Genomic DNA, 12,279 nt, shown 5'->3' on the forward strand with positions numbered 1-12,279 from the left:
TATGGTTCAGTTCATTTCTCTTAAAGCCAATATGGTTTTCAGTCCATTTCTCTTAAAGCCAATATGGTTTTCAGTACATTTCTCTTAAAGCCGGGTGTACACTAAACGACTTTCAAAATCCTAACATCACTAAACCTCACATTGAACCACCACCTTTCCTGATGTTTTGTTGTTGCCTTGCCAACCTAGTGGTGCACACTAACTGATGTGATTACATGTGACGTAGCTACAACGAGCTGTGGCTCAAAGCAGCCTCAAACGTTGTCAGTCAGACATTCACTCTTGCCATACAGAGTTGAAATATCAAGCCAACATTTTTTGAATTGAATAACATTGCTTGTGAGCTTCAGAGCTGTAACGATTTCAAACCAACATGGAGGCGTACTTTGGCTTTGAAGGCAAGTACAAGCACATACTAGTAGTAGTCACCGCTCCTTCTGGAGACTCTACACTTTGAAGGCAAGTACAAGCACATACTAGTAGTAGTCACCGCTCCTTCTGGAGACTCTACACTTTGAAGGCAAGTACAAGCACATACTAGTAGTAGTCACCGCTCCTTCTGGAGACTCTACACTTTGAAGGCAAGTACAAGCACATACTAGTAGTAGTCACCGCTCCTTCTGGAGACTCTACACTTTGAAGGCAAGTACAAGCACATACTAGTAGTAGTCACCGCTCCTTCTGGAGACTCTACACTTTGAAGGCAAGTACAAGCACATACTAGTAGTAGTCACCGCTCCTTCTGGAGACTCTACACATCCTGCGGAACAACGTCATCTCACTGGCTTCTTCTGGGGATTGTGTCTCCGATCACAAAAACCTGTCTGGGACAGCTAAATCAGGGCCAAAATAATGTAGTGTACACCCACCCGGCTTAAGCCATCCCTTTAAATACGATGTACCCTTAAGTATAATGTTGTTGACAGACTAGAATAGATGGAGAGAAATGGTTCAGACAATAGGGATCAATGAAAGAAAGACATCCATACATCTTCGTCTCCGTTTCAACTGGTAGATTTTTTAAAAATACTCTGATTTGTTAGATTATTTAGGCACATTTTAGTCTTAGGAAAGTATGTATGAATCATAAACCAACCGGTTTGGAGAGCCTTTACTCACAAAATATATGTATGAATTAAAAAATACAGTGGTTTGATTCAATGTATGAAATATTGGAAAGTGGAAAAAGTGTAGAATAGGGGTTGAACTTCGGCCTGTCCCCGAGGGCGCTCAGAGTGTTCTATAGGAGCACCATCGAGAGCATACTGTTGGGCTGCATCACAGCCTGCTGCGGAAACTACACCGCCGCAGACAGCAAGGCACTTCAGAGGGTGATAAGTGCAGCCGAACGCACCATTGGGGGCACACTGCCTGCCCCGCAGGACCCCTACACCACCAGGTGTCTCAGGAAGGCCAAGAAGATCATCAGGGACCCAGCCACCTGAGCCACGCCCTGTTCTCCCCGCTTCCATCACTTAGACATGGGCAGTACAGGAGCATCATGACAAAAATGAACAGACTGGCCAATAGCTTCTGCCCTGAGACCATCATTCCCCCCACCTCCTCAACAGTCTGTACTCTGCTCCCCTGCAGTCATTCCCCCCCACCTCCTCAACAGTCTTTACTCTGCTCCCCTGCAGTCATTCCCCCACCTCCCCTGCAGTCATTCCCCCCACCTCCCCTGCAGTCATTCCCCCCCACCTCCTCAACAGTCTGTACTCTGTTCCCCTGCAGTCATTCCCCCCACCTCCCCTGCAGTCATTCCCCCCACCTCCCCTGCAGTCATTCCCCCCACCTCCCCTGCAGTCATTCCCCCCCACCTCCTCAACAGTCTTTACTCTGCTCCCCTGCAGTCATTCCCCCCACCTCCCCTGCAGTCATTCCCCCCACCTCCCCTGCAGTCATTCCCCCCACCTCCTCAACAGTCTTTACTCTGTTCCCCTGCAGTCATTCCCCCCACCTCCTCAACAGTCTTTACTCTGTTCCCCTGCAGTCATTCCCCCCCACCTCCTCAACAGTCTTTACTCTGCTCCCCTGCAGTCATTCCCCCCACCTCCTCAACAGTCTTTACTCTGTTCCCCTGCAGTCATTCCCCCCACCTCCTCAACAGTCTGTACTCTGCTCCCCTGCAGTCATTCCCCCCACCTCCTCAACAGTCTTTACTCTGTTCCCCTGCAGTCATTCCCCCCACCTCCTCAACAGTCTTTACTCTGCTCCCCTGCAGTCATTCCCCCCACCTCCTCAACAGTCTTTACTCTGTTCCCCTGCAGTCATTCCCCCCACCTCCTCAACAGTCTTTACTCTGCTCCCCTGCAGTCATTCCCCCCACCTCCCCTGCAGTCATTCCCCCCACCTCCTCAACAGTCTGTACTCTGTTCCCCTGCAGTCATTCCCCCCACCTCCCCTGCAGTCATTCCCCCCACCTCCTCAACAGTCTTTACTCTGTTCCCCTGCAGTCATCCCCCCCACCTCCTCAACAGTCTTTACTCTGCTCCCCTGCAGTCATTCCCCCCACCTCCTCAACAGTCTTTACTCTGCTCCCCTGCAGTCATTCCCCCCACCTCCTCAACAGTCTTTACTCTGTTCCCCTGCAGTCATTCCCCCCACCTCCCCTGCAGTCATTCCCCCCACCTCCTCAACAGTCTTTACTCTGTTCCCCTGCAGTCATCCCCCCCACCTCCTCAACAGTCTGTACTCTGCTCCCCTGCAGTCATTCCCCCCACCTCCTCAACAGTCTGTACTCTGTTCCCCTGCAGTCATTCCCCCCCACCTCCCCTGCAGTCATTCCCCCCCACCTCCTCAACAGTCTTTACTCTGCTCCCCTGCAGTCATTCCCCCCCACCTCCTCAACAGTCTTTACTCTGCAGTCATCCCCCCCACCTCCCCTGCAGTCATTCCCCCCACCTCCTCAACAGTCTTTACTCTGCTCCCCTGCAGTCATTCCCCCCACCTCCTCAACAGTCTTTACTCTGTTCCCCTGCAGTCATCCCCCCCACCTCCTCAGTCTTTACTCTGCAGTCATTCCCCCCACCTCCTCAACAGTCTTTACTCTGTTCCCCTGCAGTCATCCCCCCCACCTCCTCAACAGTCTTTACTCTGCTCCCCTGCAGTCATTCCCCCCCACCTCCTCAACAGTCTTTACTCTGCTCCCCTGCAGTCATTCCCCCCACCTCCTCAACAGTCTGTACTCTGTTCCCCTGCAGTCATTCCCCCCACCTCCTCAACAGTCTTTACTCTGCTCCCCTGCAGTCATTCCCCCCACCTCCCCTGCAGTCATTCCCCCACCTCCCCTGCAGTCATTCCCCCCACCTCCTCAACAGTCTTTACTCTGTTCCCCTGCAGTCATTCCCCCCACCTCCCCTGCAGTCATTCCCCCCACCTCCCCTGCAGTCATTCCCCCCACCTCCTCAACAGTCTTTACTCTGCAGTCATTCCCCCCACCTCCTCAACAGTCTGTACTCTGCTCCCCTGCAGTCATTCCCCCCACCTCCTCAACAGTCTGTACTCTGCTCCCCTGCAGTCATTCCCCCCACCTCCTCAACAGTCTTTACTCTGCAGTCATTCCCCCCACCTCCTCAACAGTCTGTACTGTGCTCCCCTGCAGTCATTCCCCCCACCTCCTCAACAGTCTGTACTCTGCCTCCACCCCAATGGACATGTATGATTCATCACTGCCACAGTCATTATGATGTATATGGTTCTATTTCTATTGTTTTATTACCATTGTCATTATTTTATTTCCCTTAGTCCTGCATGTTGGAGCTTGGAGCCTAAGATGTTCACTGTACCCTGTAATTACACCTGAAACCCTGTACATGTGACTATTAAACACTCTGAATAGAATCTGAACAATAGTCCTATAAGTCTACCCTGATTCTCACACCGGGTCCAGTCGTGGTGAACCGTGAGTCTATCCTGATTATCACACCGGTCCAGTCGTGGTGAACCGTGAGTCTACCCTGATTCTCACAACGATCCAGTCGTGGTGAACCGTGAGTCTACCCTGATTCTCACACCGGGTCCAGTCGTGGTGAACCGTGAGTCTACCCTGATTCTCACACCGGGTCCAGTCGTGGTGAACCGTGAGTCAGGCTCCAGGTTTAACCTGCTACGTGTGGTCTGAGTTCCATAATGATCTAATAGGCTACATGTCCTACATTATTGCACAACGTTAGTCTATATGATCCAGTAATGCTAGCGACCTTCAGGAACAACGACACTGACGTGACAGTGGAAAAGGTCAACAGAATGGAATGATGCTAAATGGAAGAAAACAAACACTTCTAAATGTATGTGGGGATTACTGATGGTGGCTCCTGATAGTGCCTAACATTTAACATGATACAAACTGTCAAATAAACCGGTGAAAAGCCCAGGCATATAATTCAAACATGTTAAACTGCATACATCAAGTCGGCAGGTTGAGCCCTACAGACGCCTGCAGCCTGGATCTCCACGTTTCATCCACGCAAATTATGAGGGCATACAATTCAAATGTTGAATAACGGCTCAGCTATTTATAGCCTATTTCACTGTCCCACTGGAGACCAGTAGGTTCATTAGACCTTATTCATTGTTTCATCGTACGTAAAAGGTGGTGGAATTATGAGGGAATTAAATCAAGGTCAGAATACGAAGTATCTGTAGACACTCTGATCTCCACCCTGTAGACACCTCCGCCACACTCTGATCTCCACCCTGTAGACACCTCCGCCACACTCTGATCTCCACCCCAAACAAAACCGAGGTCAGAATATGCAGAGAGAGAAGTGCATCTAAAAGGGAATTACATTCCATTTCCGCTCGCTTAACTCGGGATGGAAATCCCCCCTATGAATATGAGAATGAAGAGCAGAAGGAATGAGTCTGTTTCTCTGTTGAACCTTCTTCACTTCCCCTCTGGGCTGCAACAACAGTCCAAGAATCATCTGATTGGCTAAAAAAATAATCACATTCCACTGCTTAGACAGCTGGAAGTAACAAACATCAGCAACTACAAGATGCAATTAACACCTGAGAGAGAAATGTAACTTTACCTCTGGTAGTCTCTTCAGAATGCTGAACTTCAGCTCCTCGTTGGCATCACTGTTGTCTAGATCTACACAAGAGGAAAAATAGACCGTTTTTTAATTAACTTAATTCAAATCATTCAAACCTTTCATCTTCAGTAATACTGTTTCTATTGTCCCAGGAGGACTTTCTGGGAGTGAAAAACACCAAGGTTAAAGTCCATATCAAACATTATCAACCATCTCTGACTACTACATTATTCAAAACACCAAGGTCAAGTCCATATCAAACATTATCAACCATCTCTGACTACTACATTATTCAAAACACCAAGGTCAAGTCCATATCAAACATTATCTGCCATCTCTAACTACTACATTATTCAAAACACCAAGGTCAAGTCCATATCAAACATTATCAACCATCTCTGACTACTACATTATTCAAAACACCAAGGTCAAGTCCATATCAAACATTATCAACCATCTCTGACTACTACATTATTCAAAACACCAAGGTCAAGTCCATATCAAACATTATCTGCCATCTCTAACTACTACATTATTCAAAACACCAAGGTCAAGTCCATATCAAACATTATCTGCCATCTCTGACTACTACATTATTCAAAACACCAAGGTTAAAGTCCATATCAAACATTATCAACCATCTCTGACTACTACATTATTCAAAACACGTTAAGAGCAAATACACCAATTCATTTAGCCACTTTCTTACACAGAACTTATTATCTGACATTTTCCTTATCACCGTCTAGATGAAATACTGAAAACAATCATGTTTTGTACTTTGCTTTCATCTTCAGAGATTGTTTTGTTTGTCCCCTGGGGAAGAGCTGTGATATAAACTGTACGGAAACTGGCCAAGCATGAAACACTTTCTAGTATTGCCTTCTGATTGTTACCAGGTACAAAAAGAGTCCGTGTGGTAACAGGAACACTAACATCCCTCTGTTTGGGTATTGTAACATCTTAACACAAGACTGTATTGTGATGGGATATCTTAAAAGATTGAGATGTCAATGCAAGTATTGAGAAACCTGTCCAAGCATGAAAGGGTATCGAGGGCTGTATGCATTGCACCATTCTTCCTACTAGGTACTGACCGTCTGTCTGGGAGGGTTTGTACGAGTTGACCTTTGTATTACAAGAGTGTAAGTCAAGACATTTAGATTCTCTCAAGCAAACTGTTTGGGTATAGCAATAACACTTCAATGTCTTTGTAAAGAAACAACTACAGATATGAAGATATGAATGCAATTATTGTTGCAATTCAAACTGGATGAGGGATGAGGGCATGTTTAGTCTGAGCTTGTATCTAACAGGGATAAAACCCTGCAGGACTGTGGGTGGGAGTGGTACTGGCACTTGGGCTTCTAGCTCTTACATTCCATGATCATTGTCTTGGCAAACACTACACTGTGCAACATCTACACAACACAGTCCCTCACTCCAGTCCCTCTCTCCAGTCCTTCAATCCAGTCCCTCTCTCCAGTCCCTCGCTCCAGTCCCTCGCTCCAGTCCCTCGCTCCAGTCCCTCAATCCCTCGCTCCAGTCCCTCGCTCCAGTCCCTCTCTCCAGTCCCTCTCTCCAGTCCCTCGCTCCAGTCCCTCGCTCCAGTCCCTCGCTCCAGTCCTTCAATCCAGTCCCTCTCTCCAGTCCCTCACTCCAGTCCCTCGCTCTAGTCCCTCGCTCCAGTCCCTCGTTCCAGTCCCTCACTCTAGTCCCTCACTCTAGTCCCTCACTCCAACTACAGTACCAGCCAATCAGTTGTGTTGTGACAAGGTAGAGGTGGTATACAGAAGATAGCCCTATTTGGTAAAAGTACAAATCCATAGTATGTCAAGAACAGTTCAAATAAGCAAAGAGAAACGAGAGTCCATCATTACTTTAAGACATGAAGGTCCGTCAATCCGGGAGATTTAATGAACTTTTAATGTTTCTTCAAGTGCAGTCGCAAAAAAACAGTGTCCTAACGAGAGAGCACATGTTCTATGCCAGGCTAAATCATGCCTCATTAGCTCCTTATGACTGCCTCATCAACCCTGCCAGGAAATGTATAAACTTGGTCTCCACTATAAAAAGCATCTAGACATTATCTCCCATTTCTTATAGAGTAATTTGGTTTTCAACAGCAGACATTTGTATAAAACTTGTCAGTCTCTCCTTCGTTTTCTTAATTATCTTTTCTCTACCTTCTTATATAAAGTGAATGGTTCCGAACTAGACAGACAACAAATTGAGCTGGTTGTCATAGCAACATACACAACTTTTTTTCCCAGTTGACTAGCTAAATCGACACTTTGTTGCCAAAACTAAAATGGATGAGTGGAAGGAACATTTAGCTGTTTTGATCTTTTCAGATTTGGGCGACACTGCACTGAATGACCTAGAGAAAAGCCGAGTTAAGAATACAACCTGCGATGTGCGTTGTTGCTTCGAGGGCCGACTAGCAGAGAGGGCCGACTAGCAGAGAGGGCCGACTAGCAGAGAGGGCCGACTAGCAGAGAGGGCCGACTAGCAGAGAGGGCCGACTAGCAGAGAGGGCCGACTAGCAGAGAGGGCCGACTAGCAGAGAGGGCCGACTAGCAGAGAGGGCCGACTAGCAGAGAGGGCCGACTAGCAGAGAGGGCCGACTAGCAGAGAGGGCCGACTAGCAGAGAGGGCCGACTAGCAGAGAGGGCTGACTAGCAGAGAAGGAAAAAAAAGTTGTTGACTTCATCAAAACTGTCACTAAGGAAGAGTTTAGCATCCTTCCATTTCAACGTCATAGATTTAGCCGGTGGTCATTTGTGACAGAGACACCGGCTGGAATGCGGTTTTAACCAATCAGCATCCAGGACTAGACCCACTTGTTGTATAAACTTTGATGAACATGTACTTCATAGTATGTGTGTGTGTGTACTGTATCTTTATAACTTTGTAATGTCACCTTCACACTGAACTCCCAAGACCTATAACTCAAAGGTGTTTTGACAGTTACAGTGACCATGATAAATCAATGAACAGAGTGGAGTTATATTTTGTGACTGAGCTATTGCTGTTAGTGTCCTCTGTTAGATTAGATTGACCTCTAGGTGTATGTCCCAAATGCCACACTATTCCTTATATAGTGCACTACTTTTGACCAGAACCCACTTTCGACACAGTTACAGTATTAATCTGTATTGAAGCATGGAGGAGGCAGACACGGTTACAGCATTAATCTGTATTGAAGCATGGAGGAGGCAGACACGGTTACAGTATTAATCTGTATTGAAGCATGGAGGAGGCAGACACGGTTACTCTGTAAGTAAGACAATAATGAATCTAAGAGGTTCCAGCTTACTGTGGAAAAGTACAGACCTGTATTGCCAGCTCTCTGACTCAGTGTTCATGAGGACACACCTTCCTGTAGTAATTACTGAGAAATGACATTATTGCACAATAGCTGAATCATGCCATCTGATAAATTGTGTGTGTGTGTGTATATACAAGGTATATGCACGTATTGTGTGTCTATAGCCCTGCGTGTGTGTGTGTGCGTACGTGCGTGCGTTTAATGCAGCGTGAACCTGTCATGAGTCGTGAGACGAAGGGCTCGGTGAGCTGCAGCACACCATGGTCAACGTACTGCAGGAAGGTGTGTCTGGGGAGACAGCGAACGCCCAACACGGACAGTAGAGTGTGATACCCTGCAGACACACAGCAACACCACGTCAGATGCCATTTGCTTGAATATGTATTTAATATTGTAGAGGCAGGCTCTCTATAAGAGAGAAGCAGGCTCTCTATAAGAGAGAAGCAGGCTCTCTATAAGAGAGAAGCAGGCTCTCTATAAGAGAGAAGCAGGCTCTCTATAAGAGAGAAGCAGGCTCTCTATAAGCTCTGTTGAAGTGCTTTGTTATTTTCAGACACTGGACAGGGAGGTTCAAATAAGTTTAACGCGTTGGTTATTTGGAGAAGGTTGAACAAGGTAAAATACATGAATAAACAGTGTTATTTTGAGAAGATTAAACGGGGTTCTTCTTACCAGGAGGGAGGGGGAGACACAGAGTCTTTGTAGCCTCCAGTATCCGACACATCACGTGAAACACGGCCCACTCTGCTGAACTCCCCCGTTGCTTTCTACAGCAGAGAGGATAGTAAACATCAATGGGACAGGACTTGTATACACACTGTAGACACACACACACACACACACAAACTAAACACACTAACACAAACTAAACACACTAACACAAACTAAACACACCAACACACAAACTAAACACACACTAACACAAACTAAACACACACTAACACAAACTAAACACACTAACAAACTAAACACACACACTAACACAAACTAAACACACACACTAACACAAACTAAACACACACTAACACAAACTAAACACACTAACAAACTAAACACACCAACACACAAACTAAACACACACTAACACAAACTAAACACACACTAACACAAACTAAACACACTAACACTAACTAAACACACTAACACTAACTAAACACACTAACACTAACTAAACACACTAACACTAACTAAACACACACTAACACAAACTAAACACACACTAACACAAACTAAACACACTAACACTAACTAAACACACTAACACTAACTAAACACACTAACACTAACTAAACACACTAACACTAACTAAACACACTAACACTAACTAAACACACTAACACAAACTAAACACACCAACACTAACTAAACACACTAACACTAACTAAACACACACTAACACAAACTAAACACACTAACACTAACACAAACTAAACACACTAACACTAACACAAACTAAACACACCAACACACAAACTAAACACACCAACACACAAACTAAACACACACTAACACAAACTAAACACACTAACACTAACTAAACACACTAACACTAACTAAACACACTAACACTAACTAAACACACTAACACTAACTAAACACACTAACACTAACTAAACACACTAACACTAACTAAACACACTAACACTAACTAAACACACTAACACTAACTAAACACACACTAACACAAACTAAACACACACTAACACAAACTAAACACACTAACACTAACTAAACACACTAACACTAACTAAACACACTAACACTAACTAAACACACTAACACTAACTAAACACACTAACACTAACTAAACACACTAACACTAACTAAACACACTAACACAAACTAAACACACCAACACTAACTAAACACACTAACACTAACTAAACACACACTAACACAAACTAAACACACTAACACTAACACAAACTAAACACACTAACACTAACACAAACTAAACACACCAACACACAAACTAAACACACCAACACACAAACTAAACACACACTAACACAAACTAAACACACTAACACTAACTAAACACACTAACACTAACTAAACACACTAACACTAACTAAACACACTAACACTAACTAAACACACTAACACTAACTAAACACACACTAACACAAACTAAACACACACTAACACAAACTAAACACACACTAACACAAACTAAACACACTAACACTAACTAAACACACTAACACTAACTAAACACACTAACACTAACTAAACACACTAACACTAACTAAACACACTAACACTAACTAAACACACTAACACTAACTAAACACACTAACACTAACTAAACACACACTAACACAAACTAAACACACACTAACACAAACTAAACACACTAACACTAACTAAACACACTAACACTAACTAAACACACTAACACTAACTAAACACACTAACACTAACTAAACACACTAACACTAACTAAACACACTAACACTAACTAAACACACTAACACTAACTAAACACACTAACACTAACTAAACACACTAACACTAACTAAACACACACTAACACAAACTAAACACACACTAACACTAACTAAACACACTAACACTAACTAAACACACTAACACAAACTAAACACACACTAACACTAACTAAACACACTAACACTAACTAAACACACTAACACTAACTAAACACACTAACACAAACTAAACACACACTAACACTAACTAAACACACTAACACTAACTAAACACACACTAACACTAACTAAACACACACTAACACTAACTAAACACACACTAACACTAACTAAACACACTAACACTAACTAAACACACTAACACAAACTAAACACACACTAACACTAACTAAACACACTAACACTAACTAAACACACTAACACTAACTAAACACACTAACTAAACACACTAACACTAACTAAACACACTAACACTAACTAAACACACTAACACTAACTAAACACACACTAACACAAACTAAACACACACTAACACAAACTAAACACACACTAACACTAACTAAACACACTAACACTAACTAAACACACTAACACTAACTAAACACACTAACACTAACTAAACACACTAACACTAACTAAACACACTAACACTAACTAAACACACTAACACTAACTAAACACACACTAACACAAACTAAACACACACTAACACTAACTAAACACACTAACACTAACTAAACACACTAACACTAACTAAACACACTAACACTAACTAAACACACTAACACTAACTAAACACACTAACACTAACTAAACACACTAACACTAACTAAACACACACTAACACAAACTAAACACACACTAACACAAACTAAACACACTAACACTAACTAAACACACTAACACTAACTAAACACACTAACACTAACTAAACACACTAACACTAACTAAACACACTAACACTAACTAAACACACTAACACTAACTAAACACACTAACACTAACTAAACACATTAACACTAACTAAACACACTAACACTAACTAAACACACACTAACACAAACTAAACACACACTAACACTAACTAAACACACTAACACTAACTAAACACACTAACACAAACTAAACACACACTAACACTAACTAAACACACTAACACTAACTAAACACACTAACACTAACTAAACACACTAACACTAACTAAACACACTAACACAAACTAAACACACACTAACACTAACTAAACACACTAACACTAACTAAACACACACTAACACTAACTAAACACACACTAACACTAACTAAACACACTAACACTAACTAAACACACTAACACAAACTAAACACACACTAACACAAACTAAACACACACTAACACAAACTAAACACACTAACACACAAACTAAACACACACTAACACAAACTAAACACACTAACACTAACACAAACTAAACACACC

General features: G+C 43.4%; 1 protein-coding gene across 2 annotated transcripts in view; it reads right to left on the reverse strand.

The window, feature by feature from the left end:
• Positions 1-4,658: 4,658 nt before the first annotated feature.
• The window catches only part of LOC110531910 (gamma-secretase-activating protein), a 32,725-nt gene continuing 25,104 nt past the window's right edge, over positions 4,659-12,279 (reverse strand). For both annotated transcript variants that reach the window (XM_036945276.1, XM_036945277.1), the window contains 3 exons: positions 9,043-9,137; positions 8,585-8,704; positions 4,659-5,098 (listed from right to left, as the gene is read on the reverse strand). In XM_036945276.1, the coding sequence (XP_036801171.1) occupies positions 5,007-5,098; positions 8,585-8,704; positions 9,043-9,137 (307 nt within the window). In that variant the 3' untranslated portion in view covers positions 4,659-5,006. The remainder of the gene's footprint in view (positions 5,099-8,584; positions 8,705-9,042; positions 9,138-12,279) is intronic.

Source organism: Oncorhynchus mykiss, chromosome 15, assembly GCF_013265735.2.
Source record: "Oncorhynchus mykiss isolate Arlee chromosome 15, USDA_OmykA_1.1, whole genome shotgun sequence".
Classification (NCBI taxonomy): domain Eukaryota; kingdom Metazoa; phylum Chordata; class Actinopteri; order Salmoniformes; family Salmonidae; genus Oncorhynchus; species Oncorhynchus mykiss.